At 52.6% G+C, this 17512-nt stretch overlaps 1 protein-coding gene across 1 annotated transcript; it reads right to left on the bottom strand.

The window, feature by feature from the left end:
- Positions 1-346: 346 nt before the first annotated feature.
- On the bottom strand, positions 347-6979 carry Lzts1 (leucine zipper tumor suppressor 1). The gene is made up of 3 exons (XM_048330946.1): positions 6424-6979; positions 3544-4347; positions 347-1286 (listed from the first exon to the last, which is right to left on the bottom strand). Exons 1-3 carry the CDS (start codon positions 6766-6768, stop codon positions 624-626), a joined length of 1812 nt encoding a protein of 603 aa, XP_048186903.1. The 5' UTR covers positions 6769-6979; the 3' UTR covers positions 347-623.
- Between the last annotated feature and the right edge of the window lie 10533 nt (positions 6980-17512).

Raw genomic sequence — 17512 nt, 5'->3', positions numbered from 1 at the left:
CCCCGCCCCGCTCCCGCCCGCCCTCTGGGGGGCATGGGGAGAGCCAGCATCTCCTTCTTGCCCACCCCCCCCCCGCACCCCTTTCCTCCTGAGATGTGCAGGGCTAAGCCAGCTTCTCACCCTAATCCCGGTGTGGCCAGACCACAGCTCCGGTTACGGCGAGGACAGACTCCCAAGGCTTCTGGTTAGAAATGGCTTCTCTCTATTCCCAAGGCCTCCTGGTGTGTCCAGGCGATCGAGGGACAAGGCCGTGCCGCCCCCCCACCCCCACCCCGGCCCTGGCGCAGAATCTCTCACTCTTCTGAAGGAAGGTCCTGACCCAGAGCGCCGGCAAGCAGTTCACAGGTCCCGGGCTCCGCGTCTGGAAGCACGGGGCCATCTGAGCTAGGCTGGTGCGCGGTGGGGTTGAAGCAGGGGAGAGGGGAGGAGAGGCTGTGTCGTGCCCTCTGCCCTCCCCTGGTGGCGCCTGGCTTTTGGCCCAGGTGGTGGCTTCCTGCACGGGGGGCCTAAGTTGCTATACACGAGAAAAGTGGGGGGGGGCGGGGGGTGTCCCTTTGTGATCAGGCTCAGCCACCCCGACCCCAGGCCCCATCCTCAGCCTTCCCTCCCCCAGGCAGCCCCCATCAGATCTCAGTGGCAATGATGTCCTCGTAAGGGATGTCAGCCCCTTCCAGGTCAATCTCAAAGGGCTCCCCCGCCCCGTCCCCTCGGGCCAGGTGCCGCAGGGCCTTCTCCAGGCGCTGGTTGCGCTGGTACATGGCCAAGTAGCTCTGCTGCAGCTGTTTCTGGTACTGGATCACCTTCTCCTTCTCCTCCTTCCACACCAGCCGTTCGTGCTGGAAGCCGGAGGACATCTGGTCATGACCCTGCCGTTCCTCCTTCAGCTCGGCCCGCAGCCGCTCCAGCTCCCGCTGCAGAGCGGGGATGTCCTCCGAGAAGCCGGGCCCCGCCACCAGGGGCCCCAGGGCAGCGCCGTCCCGCTGCAGGGCCGCCTGGGCCCGCAACTCCAGCAGCTCCTGCTCCAGCAGGTTCACCTTCTCCCGGAGCAGCTCGGCCTCGTTCTTCTTGCGCTGGAGCTCGTTCTCGCAGACCTCCAGTTCCAGGCCCTTGGTGCGCAGGGCGCTCTCCAAATCCTGCGTCTTCAGTTCCATGCCCTCCAGCTTGGCCCGGGTGTCCTTCAACTGCACCTTGAGGTTGAGGATTTCGCTGGCCTTGACGTTCACCTCTGTCTGGGACTCCTTGAGCTGCTGCTTGAGGAGAGAGATCTCCCCTGACTTCTGGCACACCTGCCAAGAGTGGGGGCGAGAGAGAGAGAGAGGACCAGAGGTGAATGTCCTCACTCTGGCAAAGCGCGCGGGCAACAAACATGGTGGCCTGAAGGGTTGAGCTCTTTGGTGAGGCTCTTGTTGGTGCTGCTTCTGGAGCTTGAACCCAGGGTCTGAGCGCTGTCCATGAGCAAGGCGAGTGCTCTACCACTTCAGCCACAGCTCCATTTCAGGCGCACGTGTGTGTGTGTGTGTGTGTGTGTGTGTGTGTGTGATTAATTGGAAAGAAGAGTCTCACAGACTTTTCTGCCACTTTTCAAACCACGATCCTCGGATCTCAGCATCCTGGGGAGCTAGCATAACAGGTGTGAGCCACAGGTGCCCGACATAAAGCTCTTTGTATTCTCATAGGCATGGTGGCAGCTCTGGGTACCTTGTCTCATCCTTAATCAGAGTCCCAAATCTTGGCCGGTGCCCAAACCCATCGCTATGGGCAGCTCAGTGACTGACGGCTTGCTTCTATAACCAATGGCGCTCACAGCTCCATTGCCCGTCTTTAATACCAAGGATCCTGGCGTCTGGGACCACACCTGTGTCCTCACCCTGTGATACCAGCTCTGCTCTCTTCGCTGCTAAGTAAGGCTATCTTGTGCTGCCCTGCTGGCCCCCAGGGACTAGTGCAGCCTGGATCACAGTGTGCATGTGCCAAATGACCAAGTCTTATCTTCCTCCCCGACCTGCTCCTCCACCCCTTCCATGCCAGCTTGGTTCAACTATGGGCCCTGAGAAACGATGAGCACCAAAACCACTGAATCAGACCATCTGCCTCTAGGGTCTTGGCCATTGGCATCACGATTGGCACAAAAGACAACCAAAGGGCCGGAGATATGGCTGGCCCTCAGTGGAAGAGCATGTGTGAAGCCTGAGAAGAAGGGGGGGAAGGGAGAAGGAACAAGGGAAGGAGGAAGAGACCAAGGTAGTCTGATTGGCTGTGTTTCAAGAGTAAGTGAGAGAAGGCCAGGGCCTAGGCTCTGCAGAATAGACTTGAACCAGGCTAGAGGCCATGTCCACATTTCCTCCCTTTTCCTCTTCCATCAAGAGCTCATCTTCGCTTTCACTGCAACACTGGGTCTAAAGAAGGCTCAGCCCACCCACTATGCATAGCTAAGTCAAGAACTTCTTTTTAAGGCCAAGTACTGAAATTTGCATCTTGAATGTCTCTTCCAAGCCGGTGTGCTAAAGGCCTAGTTCCCAGGGAGGCATGGCTAGGGGGTGGTGAAACCTTTAGGAAATGAGACCTAGCGGGAGGCCTTGAGGTCATTAGTGATGTGCTCTAGAAAGGGACAGAGGCCCTGTCCTTACTCCAGCTTCAGCCTCCATGAGGTGAGCAATTGTGCTTAAGCATGTGCTCCTACCATGTGCTGCCTCACCACCGGCCCAAAGTGATAGACTGAAACCTCCCACCCTGTAGCCAGAACCTTTCCTCTTGCTGGGCACTGGTGGCTCACACCTGTCATCCTAGCTCCTCAGGAGGCTGAGATCTGAGGATCACAGTTCAAAGCCAGCCTGGGTAGGAAAGGGGGAGACCCTCCAATTAAAATCCAAAATGGAGCTGTGGCTCAAGTGGTAGAGCACTAACCTTGAGCAAAAAAAAAAAAAAGCTGAGGGATGGTTCCCAGGCCCTAAGTTCAAACCTCAGGACCAGCACCAGTTAAAAGGGAAAAGGTGACTGTGCACATGTGTCTGTGTGAACCTGTGTGTGCTTTTTCTTCCAGTCCTGTTTATCTGAGCTCGCCAAGTAGAAGCTGCTCTGACACTTCTGCAAGGAGAGGCCGATTTCATCACTGAGACCTGCCACTCACTGGGTCACTCTTATGAATAGGTGGGCTCCCTCCCCTCAAAAGCAACCCATGCTTTCTCTGGAGTCCCTTGGCCCTGGTGAACCCAAGATTCGCTGTGGTTTTCTTTGTGTCTCAAGTGAGCAAATGAGGCTAGGTCCGTCCTCAGTCTGGCTGGGCCTTGGCTGCCTAGGTTCTGGCTTCTCGATCGATGGCTTGGCCAGAACACTCAGTTCTGGGGACTAGGAAGGTGTGATGGGGGAGGGGAGTTGATCACTCAGAACTGAGCGTTCCCACCCTCGTGACGGAGGAGCCGCTTCCTCGGGGGGCCTTCACCCCTGCTGCTACCCTCTTGGCCTGCATCGGTGGATAATGGAGAGATGGGCACCAAAGATGGGGCCACCCCCCGCCCCCGGCCCAGGGGTGCGGTGCTGCCTTACCTCCCACTGGGTCTCCTCCAGGGCAGGGGCGAAGTTGGTCTTCTCCCGCTCGTAGGACCTGAGCTTGGTCTCCAGCAGGTCCTGCTCCTTCATGAGGCTTTCCAGCTCCTGCCGCAGCTGCCGCTTCTCCTGCTGCAGCTGGAGCACCTGCAGGTGCAGCACCTGCTGCGCGCGCTGGCTCTTCTGGGACGCCGGCTTCAGCTTGCCGCCGCTCTTGGGCTCGGCGCTGTCCATGTCGTCCCTGTTCCGTCGGGGCCGTTCGTCAAAGGACTGGCCGGGGGCAAACTCTTTCTCATCGAAGCTGCGCTGCAGCTTCTGCAGGGCGCCCTCTCTCTGCAGCAGCTTCTGCTCCAGCTCCTGGATGGTGCACTCGTCCGTGGAGAGGGGGGCGCGCACGCAGGAGGACCCCTTGTCCGCCTTGCCTGGGTGGGCTAGCTTGCTGCCCCCGTCGGAGAACGACAGAGCCTTCAGGCTCATCATGTTGGTGTCCTGCAGGACGATGCCCTGGGTGATATTGTGGGCTGAGCCTCCAAAGCGGCTCGTGGGCCCCACGGGGGTGACCAGGGGGTCCAGCTGGTAGCTGCTGGTGGTGCTATGCGTGGGCAGGCTGGACATGGAGTTCCGGCCCGAGTCAGACAGGGCCCCCGAGCACAGGCCTGGCTTCAGCTCCTGCTCTTTGGGCTTGTCGGGAGGGGCGGGGTGCAGCTGGTGGCTGGCGCTCTCCGGGGACGAGTGGAGGATGGCTCCGGAGCGGGGCAGCACGGGCTTGAAGGCCGTGGGCCTCACCGCCCCTTTGTCCGATCCCTGGGGAGACAAAGCAGCACGTGGAACAGGGTGTCCCCTCCACACGCATCCCGTTCTCCCTCCCCACCAGGTCCCTGTTCTGGCTCTTGGTCAACAACCACCGAGACCGTGCTGGGGGCTCCGGAGGAGCTGGGGGGCTGGGGTTCCCCTTAGGGGGGAGGAGTCCCTCTGCACCACAGGAAATGTCCTCCGTGCTGGGCTAGGAGCTGTGCTAACAGCCCCCAGCTTGTCCCAGCCCTTGTGAGTCCCCACGGGCTGAGATGTCTACTCCTCCGGTGTCTGGCGCTGTCAGGCCGAGGCCGGGCAGGTGTGTGTTTGTGTGTCTTTGTGTATCTTTGTGTGTCTTTGTGTGTCTTTGCCCTGTGTACTCTCCATGAAGCTGGAAGGTCACTTTGAAAGAATACTTTCTATATGTGTGAACCATTCAGTTCTGAGCCTTGAACTCAGAACCCGGGTTCTATCTCTTAGCTTTTCCACTCAGGCTAGGGTTCTTCTACTTGAGCCACACTTCTACTTTCAGCTTTGTTTTTTAAGGGAGGGGGATGGTTAATAGGAGATAAAGAGTCTCACAGACTTTCCCGCCCAGGGTGGCTTCAAACCGCCATCTATCCTCAGATCTCGGTCTCCCGAGAAGCTAGAATTGCAGGGCTGAGTCCCTGGTGCCTAGCTAACATTTCTTTTTTAAGCTTGTGATTTCCATTAGTGGCACACCTGGCAGTTTATAAATCCTTTGTTTGAAAACCTCAAAGCAATATGCAAACAGGAGTATTTTCTAGTCCCGTCTGATTATCCTAATCTGAAAAATCCCAAATGTATACTGCTCCAAAGTCTGAAACTTTTGGAATGCTGACGGGATGTACCAAGGAGAAAATTTCACATCATAAGGTTTTGTTTTGTGCCCACATTCTTTTAAAATGTTGTGTTAAATTGCTCTGGGTACAGGAAACATAAATAAATTCATGTTTAGACTTGGGTCCCATCCCTAAGATATCAAATTATATACATATAAGTATTTCAAAATCTGGGGGGAAATCCCAAATCCTAAACACCTGTGGTTTCACAGGTGTTTCAGATAAAGGATGCTCCACCTATATGTCAATGCCAGGAACATTCCCCCAGGAGACGGGGGAAGAGGAGCTTTTGGTGGCCATAGAGAAAATGCAGGAGTCCTTGAGCTGAATTGGGGGTCATATTTCTGCATAGTCAGTTCTCATTGCTCACATCTTAGTTCACTTCATAATGAGAACAAAATCCCAGCACTTATTCAACGGAAGTGCAAAAGAAAACACAACAAAAACAAAACAACACTCCAGGTTGGGACTGAGCCAAGATCTACTGGAGCCTTGGATGCAAATGAGAGGGCTTCTCTGCAAAGTCTGCGAGTCTGCTAGCAAAAGAAGGACACACTCCGTCCCAGCATCCCGTCCTCCAGGGCCCTCCCCTTCCTGTCTTTGAACAAGCTGACCCTTGCCCTACCTTCCACATCTAAGTACATTCCAGTGGAGTTCAGAAAGGCTTGCATTTCCTCCCTGCTCTTTGCTGCAGAGCTGCCTTGACTGACTTGCTTAGGGGACTGGCCAAAGCTCTCCTTTCTTTTCTTTTTTCTTTTTCTGTGTGTGTGTGTGTGTGTGTGTGTGTGTGTGTGTGTGTGTGTGTGTGCGCGCGCGCGCGCTACTGGGGCTTGAACTCACGGCCTCAAGCTTTCATTGTTTTGTTTTGGGTTTTTTTTTGCTCAGGCTAGCCACTCTACCACTTAAGCCACACCTCCCTTCTGGCTTTTTGCTGATTAACTGGAGATGAGCGTCTCACTGACTTTCCTGCCCTGGTGGGCTTCAAACTGCCATCCTCAGATCTGAGCATCCAGAGTAGCTAGGATGACAGTCGTGAGCCCCAAGCTCCAAGCTGGCTTTCTTTCCTGTCCAACCTTTATCTCTGGAGTGTGGCCAAACTCTTCAGCGCTGCCTCTTGGCACTCTAAATTCCGGGCCACCGAAGTCTCTCTTTTCTGCTCGCCCCCACCTCCCTCTCGCACCCCCCCCCCCCACACACACACACTTGCCAGAAGCCCCTTGCTCACCGTTTCCAGCTGACCGGAGAAGGGCATGAGCTTGGGTGGAGTGGCTGGGTCAAAGTCCACCCCAGCCTGGCCCCCAAGGTCCCCGCTGGACAGGGCCGTGTAATCGGGGCGGTGGGTGCCCCGGGCCTTCTGGCTGACCTTAATGTAGAAGAAGTCTTCGCTCTTGCCCATTTTGGAGCTGGACTTGCCGTGGCCGGAGTCCTGGGAGAAGCCGAATCTCAGCAGCCCGTCGGAGTAGCGGTTGAGCTTCTTGATCTGGGAGGACTTGCGCAGCTTGTACTGCGAGGCCCGGCAGTGCTTGCTATGGAAGCTGTGGCTGGAGATAAGGCTGCTGACGCTGCCCATTGTGGCTCCCAGCAATGCAGCACGGGGGGCTTGGGGTGGCTGTGGCAACACGAGGCGCTCCTAGCTCCCAGGGGGGGCCGCGGTCATGGCACAATCCTCGCTGAGCCTGGGCGAGCCATGGACCTGGGAGGAGACAGACAGTGGTCACTGAACTGCCCTGGCGGGGACTTCAGGTGTCATTATTCTGACCAGGACACTTGGGTGCTAGAGAAATGGACACCAAGACGCCTGCTCTGTCTCCGCCCCCTGAACTCCCTTCCTTTTCGGTTCGTAAGAGCCTGCTCTTACGTGCAATTGACAGCCCTGGGCATCAGGCAATGGCTGACCCACTGTCCTTCCAGGACCTGCGTTTTGAGTGTGGTGTCACCCCGATCCACACTGCACAGGGAATTAGCACAGGGACTGCCTTCTGGAAAGAGCTGAGGTGTAGGTGTGTCCCCTTAGAGTTACATTGGAAACTTACTCCCCCCCCCCCGCCACCAGAAGTCATATGTTAGTGGCATTTGGGGGCTAGATTGGGGAGTAGATTGGGGTTGGGTGAGATCATGAAGGAGAGGTGCTCAGGATGGCATCCGTGGCTTTGTCAGTGGAGGGAGAGACACTAGCTGGCATCCACTGCTGTCCCGCACTGCCTCAGCACTGGAAAATCCCCACCAGCAAGAATGTCCACACCAGCTGTGGCTGCCTGGCCTTCAGGGTTCCTGCGTTCAGAACCAAGAGCCAAGAAAGCCTGCATGCAATTCCCTCTGGAGACCCTTCAAGAGTTCCCGTAATTCTTAGAGGAAGACATACTTCTCTCTACAGTCCAAAGACCACAAACAGGGCACAATTCCACCTCACAGATCTCACCCCATCACCCTTTGCTCACATCCACCATTGCAGTCACACTTGCCTCTCCTCATAGAGCACAGAAGCCATTTTCTAGCTAGACCCTGTGCACCTGCTCTTACCTGGCCTACAATTCTTCTTCAGTCCTTCATTTAGATCTCATATGTAAAGATACTGCTGAAATAGACAAGCTCGCCTCCATAACTTTCTCTTATACCAACCTGCTCATTTCCTACATAGTATTTGCATTGATCTCTAAGACTCTTGGTATAAGGAAAACTCTGGAAGATATGCAGGTATTTTCTCAATAGAACACTGAGTGCTTAGAAAATAAGAACAAAATTGATAAGTGGGACTGTATCAAATTAGAATGTTTCTGCACATCAAAAGAAACAATTACCAGAGTCAAGAGACAACCGACTGAAGGAGAGAAAACCTTCACCAGCTAGTCAGTGGATAAAGGATGAAAATCCAGAATACACAAAGAGCTTTAAAAAAAAAGCGCCTGTATATTAATATAGTAAAAGAGGAGCTGGGAATGTGGCTTAGTGGTAGAGTTCTTGCCTAGCATGCATGAAACTCTGGGTTCGATTCCTCAGTACCACATAAACAGAAAAAGCTGGAAGTGGTGCTATGGCTCAAGAGGTAGAGCACTATCCTTGAGCAAAAAGAAGCCAGGGACAGTGCCCAGGCCCTGAGTTCAAGCCCCAGAGTGGCAAAAAAAAAAAAAAAAGGAAAAGAACAAATAACCCAATTAATAAATGCAAATCAAAACCTCACTAAAATTCTATTTCACTCCAGTCAGGATAATAATCAGCAAGATAATGAACAAATTCTGGGAGAAACTGAGGGAGAAATGAATCTCATAATGGGTGGTGGGATGTAAAACCAGTGGCACCACTGTGGAAATCAGTATGGAGGGTCCTTGAAAAAGAGAACTACCTTATGACCCCATCATAGCATGCCAAAGGAAATTAAGTCAATATAGAGGAGAAATACCTGCATAGCCACATTTATTGCAGGTGTGTTCACAATAGCCAAGCCATGGAACCAGCTCAGGTGCCCCGTAAGCAATGAATGAATAAAGGAAGAAAACATGGGCACAGATGCCATGGAAAATTAGTCAGGCGTGAAGAAAAAAGTGAAATTCTGTTCTTTGCAACAACGTAGATGGAAGTGGAGATTGCCATATTGTGCCAGATAGACTACACTCAAAAAGCTAAGTATCAGTGACATTTTAGCTCACCATGGCACCCACCCACAACCATCGTCGGAGCTACATGAAGTCACCTATAAGAGACGCCTGGCTGCCATGAGAGGAGTGGAAGGGGTATAACTGTCCACAGAGACTGCTGAAATCATGAAGAGAGTGTGAAGATGCTAGAACTGGCTCAACCTCACATGTTTTCAAGAAAGCTCAATGAGCAGGTCTGTCAGGAAAGACCTCGCCCCTCATCTCCCTGTAGATGGCTGGGCTTGGGACATGGGGACCTTCTACGCCTGACCTGCTTCTTCGCCTCCAGCAGAAGGGCAGCTGGCGTTCCAAGGGATGTGAGAACACAGTGGAGGCATCTGCCAACGGGATCTGGGGAGCCCTGGCTGCTGCATTAGATCAGAGGGCAGGTCCTCTCTGCAGATAGGGTTTCTCAGGAGCTAAAAGGATAGGATAGATAGAGCCTGCTTGGGACCAGAGCCGCCCTCTTTTATGACACCCCCACCCCAGAACTTACTTTGCCTGGTTCTGCTCTCCTTATCTAGAATTCCTCCGAGTGTTTGTGTTCTTTGTCCTTGACCCTCCCTCCCCCTCACCTCCTCCTATTTGCTGTAGGAGGGGGTCAGGGAGAGGGGAGAAGGGGCAAGGCCAGGGCAGGGGTGAACCTTTGAGCTGGTTAATCATCCCAACCCAGTTTGCAAACCTCAGGGGCCTGCAGAGAGTTCCCGGTGCAAACGCCCAATACATATTTTCTGAGTGAATGGATGAATGGAAAAAGAGGCAAGAATGGAGGAGGAAAGGGGGGGGGGAGCGTGGGCAGTGAGAAGAGAGGCTAAGGGTGTTGAGACGCCAGGAGAGAGAGAGCAGGTTGCTGGTGGGTTGGGAGCAGCAGCCCACGCAGCTCTCAATTAAGTGCACTTGGATTCCCAGGAAAGGCAGAAAGTGAAAGGGCAATCGCTGGCAGGCTGAGTCACTCCATCCAACGAACAATCGGAAGCAATTCCACTTCCCACCGCTCAGGAGGAATCAAAAGCCACTCCGCCTGGCAGCCTTTTGTGTGCGGGTCGTCAGCACTCCGCTGCTGGCTGAGCCTTCCTCCATACCGGTGGGCAGCCTGTGTCCCAGGAGAGTTGATTGACATCTCTCCCCAGGAATATGATTACCCACTAATCCCAACCTGCCCTTCCCCCCTTCCAAAAATAAAGCCTCCGTTACATGCAAAGTGCATGCAAATTTAACGGGCTGTGGCTAATACAAGGGGGAAGAGAACAGCAGGATGGTCCCCTGGCACCAGTGGACAGACAGACAAAGAAGTGTGACTCAGATCTTAAGTGAGGGAGTGCGTGGCAGATCTCCAGAGAAGGGCTTGGCATCTAGCTAGCCTCCACATCTCACCTGGACAGACTCTCTAAGAAACCCTGAGGCCAAGTTCAGGTTCCATTGGGTAGGGTCTGAAAAGCAGCCATGCCAGCCACAGGCATGGGGAAGGGAAGGGGGGACCTACTGCTAGCGCTAGGAGATTCATGGCTCAGGTACCAACGACAGTCAGGCTCTGGTTAACATCTGGGAAAGCAAACAAGCCTGGCATCTCCACCTGGACGGGCGGTGTCTCGAGTTCCCTCCACGTCTCTCACTCTGGAGAGTGACTTTGTGTGTGACTCCCTCTCCCAAATTCCAACCCTTCACTCACCCATCCCCAGGTGCACACCGTGATCCTCTTCACTCCAGCCCGGGGTCCCTCAGGCAGAAAGAATGCCGGGGAGCTAGCACGGTCCAGCGCATCCCCACGGCTCCAGGCAGGGAAACGGGCAAAGGAGTCCCTGGCTACCAGAGCTCTTAGAACAGAACAGCTGCGGCGGCGCCCGCCCCGCCTCCACCTGTGCCTGAGGTCACCCCGCAGAGGGCCGGATGAGCCCCAGGTCACAGATGGAAGAGTTAGAAGGGAGAAAAGCTTGTGAGTCTAGAGATGTCTTCCTGAGGAGCCACAGAGGCTCCGAGGCTCAGTCCCTAGTGCCAGGCCTTCCAGCATGGCGGGCCGGAGCTGGTGCTGGCAAGCGCTGCTTTCCGGCTTCCTCCCCAGAGGAGCAGGGGGGAGGAAGGAGTGGGGTGGGAAAAATCACGCCAGAGGCTGAGAGGCACTACTTTAAAAATACTCAGAGCAGATCAGAGATGAAGCCAAGTGCTCCTATGACATCCAGCAAAGCCGTGACTTCCAGTGTCCTCACCCACCACGCACAGGGGTGGGGGCGGAGTGACGGGTGACGGGTGATGTCTTTCCATGAAAAAGCAACCGGACACTGGCTCTTGGACGTTTGCTTGATGCGTTTGTGTGCCAAGGGACTGACGTAAAGGGCAGCGGGGAGGCCCCTGCCAGGAGCGCTCTTCTATGTGGAGAACTTGTGAGGATGGGGCCCAGTGTCCAGTGCGCATGCCTACGTGCGCGCGCCTGTGTACAAGTGTACACAGAAGTGTGTGCTTGTGCATGCACACACATATCTGTGGCTGGGAACAGGGCAGGGATGTCTGGTAGGCTAGCAGAGCTCAGAAGGGGGGGGGGTGGGGAAGCCTTGGCATTGGGCACAGCTCCGGCACAACTCAGACTCCTGCCTCCGGCGCTGGAAATGACCTACCAGGGGCTTTGTGGTTTCACCGGGTCCCTCCATGCAGGCCCTGGGTAGGGCCCAGGCGTTTGTGTTTTCCTGCGCTCCATGCCTGGGCTTGGCTGCTGGGTGTGTGGGAGTCTTAACCAACAAGGTGGTGGCCGCTTCCAGTGTCTCTCACGTGTCCTGAGCCAAAACTTCCTGGGTGCCGTTTGATGCATCGGTTTGGGAAATGTGCCTTCTGCTTTCCTAACCTCCACCCCGCTGCCGGGCTTGCCTCCATAGTAAACCAAGGCCCCATGCAGGGAGGGGCCTGAGCCCTGCTGGAGCCTCGCTCCTGGGCCTCCTTGAACTTCTGGTGCAGTGATGCTGAACGGCTTGTACTTCCCCGACATGCCACCCCGGCCTCTCGGTAACTTTCCTCATCATCTTCCTTCTGCCACAAATGGCCTCTTCTGACCCCTATCAGTTGCTATGAGGCCCTTCCTCTGTCTTGGCCGACTGTGTCTCAAGAGAGCAATGCCAGTTCTGTGCCCTGCTAACGATCGCTGCCTGGCACTGCGAGGAGGGTGGGCAGAGCAGTAGCTTCTGATGCTGGCTCATGTCTGGGACACCATTCGGTTTTCTTTGACCCTCTACAGCTTGCTGCTCACAGCTGAATCATCATTACAAGCTCCTGGAGGTAGGGACATTGTTTTTATATAGTCTCAGGAAATTCTGGTGAAGCTTGTGAATTTGAATTAGATGTGCATTTTAATTTGATTTCATTTGAATAATTCCAAAACCTCCCACTGCCATCCCTCAATCTTTCAATCTACTTACCCCGGGAAGAAAGTCTGTGGGAAATCTGACCTAGCCGCAGGATGAGAAGAAAATTATCCCTCCATCTTCCTTCCTTCCATTCTCCCTTCCCTCTCTCCTTCTCTCCTTTCCTTCCCTCCTTCCTTTTCTCTTTTCTTCCTTGTCAGGGCCCATGGAATTGAAAGTGAGGACGGAGTAGAGGGTTAGGCCCTTCTGGAATGTCAGGAAGCTTCCAATATATTCCAGGAATTGAGTGGAGTAGTATAAGATATTGTCCTGGCCCCTAGAAACGTTGCCAAGACTTCAAAAACCTCCTAGGTACTTCTTAAGATGGAGCCGTCCTTTTATTGACAAAAACACCCCAAAAAACCAGAGCAAGAAAGCATAGCCTAACCCCCTTGCACACAGAAGGACAGCGAAGCAGCCTGCCGATTGTAACCTGTGACATCATAGCCAGGTAGCAGAAAACGGGGAGACCTTCCCTGCTCCCACACTCCTGACTCCCCTTTCCAGTAGAGAGGTAGCCTATCACCCACACAGTGAACTGTAGGAGCTGACTCTGATGGGCACAGGAAACTGTCACGATCTCCCACAGAACCAAGACTTCTACTGCCCCCTTTAGCATCCTCAAGTGCTCTCTGACAAACCTCCACCACTTCATATCCCAGACCCACCTCTGCTGTCTTATTCCCTGCAGACCACTTCCTCTCTACAATACGGGGCGGAAGAGAGACATTGGGAAGAAACTGGCCCCTTCCCTGTACTCATAAGCCTGCCACTAAGTGATTCCTGCCTTCTTTGTGCCTGTCACCATGGAACAGAAATCTGCCCTCATTGCCCTCTTCCAATATGGCACGAGTTCTATCAGCTTGAACCTTCTTAGTCGCATTGTTTCAATCGTGGTTTTTTTGTTTTTAACAGCACCTTGCCTGAAGATGACTTCAAAAAAATTAATATATTGAAAAAAATAGCTGAACTCTTTAAATGCATCATTAAAATATCTGACTTAAATTATTTGACTATTCAAAAACAAAAAAAGTTACATTCTCTACCTGCTATTTCTTCAAGTTCTTGTTTTTCAATGAATCATGTACGTGCCTCCCCATCTGAAAACAACACACACACACACACACACACACACACACAGAGGCAAGCTCTAGAACTTGTGTTCCCTTCCCCCACCCCTCCAACCACAGTCATTCCTGTTTATGGCCAAGGCTCTTGAGAGAGAAAGCTATACTCACATTGTGGCTTGCTGGTTGCCAATTTTCCTTCCAATCCAGATAAGCCTTGGTTCTATCATTACCGGCCATGAGCACTGTTCTCCAGAGATGTGGCTAAACCTAACAGATACTTCCTTCCAATGAAAATGGTTCCCACCCAGAATGGTTGGATTTCCAATACTTCAACTTAATTCCATCCTCGTGGTGTGGGTCTATGCCTAGCTAGGTATAGAAGAGGCATTCCCTCCACTGTATCACATGATCAAAAGCTGGATAATTCCATAATGATTGTCTGTGGGCTAGAGAGCCAGGGAACCCAAGAGCTGCTCAGTCCAAGAAGCTGGGGCCTCAGAATGAGTGAGAGGCCGCTTGATGCAGCCTCTGTCTGAGCAAACAGCCTGAACCTTGCTGGAGTGTCACTGGTGTGAATCCAGGCCCAAAAGATGAAGAAGCTTCACTCTGACCCCCGTGCAAGATGGGAGGAGTAAAAAAACCAAAAAACCACACCCACTCCTAAAGAGTGGAGCATTCCCGTGTGTGAGCTTTTTACTCTATCGGGTCCCCTAGCAGATTGGATGGCGTCACCCATGCTCAAGGCAGGTCTTCCACTCACAGCCATACCCAGATGTGTGCTTTGGCAAGTTTCTAGGCATCTCTAAACCCAAGTAGATTAACAACCAATTTTAACCATCACATGCAGTTTCCTTCTGGAATCCCGAAATGACACAACTGTCAGCAAGCTGGAAAGCTGATCCCACAACTGCTGACCAAACCCGGAGCCCCATTCCACTTTCTCCTCAGCATTCCATTTTCCCACCCTCTGCACTGCCTCTGCTGTGGTGTATGAGGCTGTCATCCATAGAACTGTTATTTGCTCTTTGTTCTAAGTTCTCCCAAGGATTCTGTAGTCCCCAAAGAAAAAAATTCAAATTACCTATCAAGGTACAGGAGACCTTAATGATTAGAATTTTAACTTCTTGTCCTCAGATCTGATAGCATCAGTCTCCTCTTCCCTTCTCAGGTCACCTCTCCGGCTGCCTGCAAGGTACCATCTGTGTGCTCATTCTTTAGTGTGTGGGTGTGTGCAGGGTGCACAAGCACACACTTTGACACAAGATCTTGAGGCCCAGGCTGACCTCAAATTGGCCAGCTTCCTACATGCCAGGATTACAGTCATAAGTTACCACACTGGGCTGCTCCTCTTTCTGGGAAGTTCCGACCATACACTACCAGGCCCAGGGCTCAATACCTGTTTGTTGAATGGATAGGAATGTGCTGTTATAGTTTCTCCAGTCCTGGGGATGAATTCAGGGTCTGGGTGCTACCCTTGAATCTCTTTGTACTCAGGGTAGCACACAACCACTTGAGCCACAGCACCACTTCCAGCTTTTTAGTACTTTACTGGAGATAAGAGACTCATAGACTTTCCTGCCCAGGATGGCTTTGAACCACAGTCCTTAGATCTCAGCCTCCTGAGTAGCTAGGATTACAGGCGTGAGCCACCAGTAGCCAGCAAGAATATGTTTTAAAATCATATTCCACTTTTCTGATGTGCCTGGGATCGATCCTTGAGTTCCCCTTTCCTAATGCAACACTGTAAACAGATTTCATAGCAGGTATTTACAAACTTTCCTATTCCTAACTCCCAGCCAAGAGAACTCATTGGAATACAGTGGACAGGCCCAGCAGAAGCTTGTTTCTCAGTGTAGGCCCAGTGCTACGCTCACCAGAGCATGCTGGCAGGGCTGAGAAGGAGCTGGAGTGTGCAGTGAAGAGGTAGAGGCAAGATGACAGCTGAGTGACAGCCATCAAGAGAACAGGTGTGGGCCCGTGTGCTTGGGGTGTGAGCTTTTCTGCACCCTAAGCTCCATTTCCTGAAGAGCCTCTAGGACATGTTGAGCAAGCCCAAGTCCTGATTTGCCTGAGGCTGTGGCATTCTTGAAGGCAAGGTTTCAGGTCAAACAGTGGGTCAAAGTTCTAGGAATACTAGGGGGCCAGGTCAGTGGCCACAAATCAGTGGCCATCGCCAAACAGGAAGTTGAGATTTGTACAGAAGAAAATTAAATTAGTCAATGGTGACCTGCTGACCTGACCCTTGGCCGCTTCCCAGAGCAGTTCCCTGGGGGGATGTGATAAAAAAAGAAAAATACGGTGATTACATGTATTGCATGGGGTGGGGGTGGGGGCTTGAAGGGCTTTGGGTAGGCAACAAAGAGTAATATATGTGGCTTGAATGAGCAAATGTGGGGCTAGAAGAGTCCTGCAGACCAGGTAGCCCTGTCTCTACTCCCCCAACTGTACCCAGAGGAGAGCAGAGAGCTGGAGAGGGAAGGGATGGGCAGTCTGGGGGAGGGAGGGAGCCAAGGGACGGTACACTACCAAAGCAGAGGTGTTCTCTGGAAGGGGGACTATTATATCATTGCTGCGCTGTTTATGATGGAGCGTATGCCACACATGGGAACGTGGGAAAATGAATCAGGGCTTGGTCACAAGGAGGTGTGGGGCCCAGTGCATTGTAGGATGAAAGAAGAAATCATCCACAACTTACAGAAAGGAAGGGGCCTGGGAGAGAAGTCTGAATGAAACTCAAAAGTAGGAAGGTGTGTGTGTGGGGGGGGGGTGGTTATCTACCCACTCCCGCATGACTACCATACCACCTCCAAAAAGAAAAACCCGTGAGATGCCGTCCGATGATCATAAGCTAAAATCGTCCTGGGATAGATGTGTTGGATTCATTTCAAGAGACAGTGGTTTGAAGAGCGAATAACTATTATAGATGTTCTCAATAGTGAACATCAGGGTTGGGTGCAGGCTTGCAGTTCATTTTATCAGGGGGCAAAAATAATGGCCTGAGAATGGAGCCGTCACTATGGATTTCACTCTAGGCGTTAAAGCAGGGTGGGGGGAGGCCTAGGAAATCCCAGCAGCACTGGGACAGTGTCCTAAAGACACCCTCTTGTGTTTCCTCCATCACAGAGCCAGGGATCTGCGGCAGGATGTAAAACAACAGAGTTTGTCAGCATCCTGGCAGTACTCCAGCAGGGCTGGCCATGTCGGCTGCCAATTCTGCCTTGGTGCAGAGTCTGGAAACTCTGGTAGTGAAGGGAAGCCAGCATTAGGAGACTGTGAGTGGAAATAGTACTCAACTGAGAGGACTGAGGACTGTCTGTCTCCCTTCCCCCTTAGCACAGTGCTTCGCACGTAGTTAATGCTCAATAAAAGCTCACTGAATGAATGGATGGATGGATGGAAGAAAGAACAAATGAGTGGACTTCTTGCCTCAATATCTCTCTCAGCAAAAATACATCTGTGCAGCCTTAGAAGTTACCTTCCTAAAATAAAGGCCTGGTAACTTCTGGTTGTGGTTCCTTCAGCTTCTCTTCTCTGGAACAATTTCCTTAATATCCTTCCTCCGAAACCTGCACTCACTCCTCTTATCATGCTCCAGGCACTGGCTTCCTACCCCCTCTTCCAGCTGTTAGGTCTCTCTTCCCTGCCCTCTACCTTCCCCGCCCCCCTCTGAACACCACTCAGCACCCTCTCCTAACCTTGCTCAAGCTAATATGCACCAAAATATCTGTTCTACAACCTGTCCTAAGGCCCCGGCCCCCGGCTGATAAAAACTTGTTCTCCCAATAACAGCAATCCAGTACCGTTCTGTCCAGCAAGCCTTGATGTCTCTCTCCTTGCTGTTTGACCTGACTACTCTCAGCTGAGAACAATTCCAGCACTGACTTTCCCCTGATTTCTCCTGTGACTCCTTCATTGTCCATCTATCACCCTCCACTAAGTTTGCGCTTCTTGAAGACTGACACTGATTTATTTGTGTTCACATACCCAGCTAAACTGTCCTAGGAAGGAGGGATGGAAACCAGGAGGCTTCTTCTACCCGGTAGAGAACATGCAGGATCCAAGCAGAGATCTGATCTATCTATCCACACACATATATGCACACCCATACACACATATAAAACTTATTATTTTATGTATGTGTATATATATATACATATATTTATATAAGTGTTTTTATTATTTTGTTGGTTATGGGGTTTGAACGCAGGGATTGGGCATTGTCCCTG

The sequence above is a fragment of the Perognathus longimembris genome, chromosome 21, assembly GCF_023159225.1.
Source record: "Perognathus longimembris pacificus isolate PPM17 chromosome 21, ASM2315922v1, whole genome shotgun sequence".
Taxonomy (NCBI): Eukaryota; Metazoa; Chordata; class Mammalia; order Rodentia; family Heteromyidae; genus Perognathus; species Perognathus longimembris.
This window is presented reverse-complemented; position numbering and strand designations above follow the sequence as displayed.

What these genes read in the sequence shown, in the direction of transcription:
- Lzts1 (XM_048330946.1), bottom strand. Translation starts at nt 6,768, where the DNA reads ATGGGCAGCGTCAGCAGCCTTATCTCCAGCCACAGCTTCCATAGCAAG. An exon ending in TCTCCGGTCAGCTGGAAACG is followed by an intron (nt 4,348 to 6,423) that starts GTGAGCAAGGGG and finishes TTGTCTCCCCAG; the next exon opens with GGATCGGACAAAGGGGCGGT. An exon ending in TGGAGGAGACCCAGTGGGAG is followed by an intron (nt 1,287 to 3,543) that starts GTAAGGCAGCAC and finishes CACTCTTGGCAG; the next exon opens with GTGTGCCAGAAGTCAGGGGA.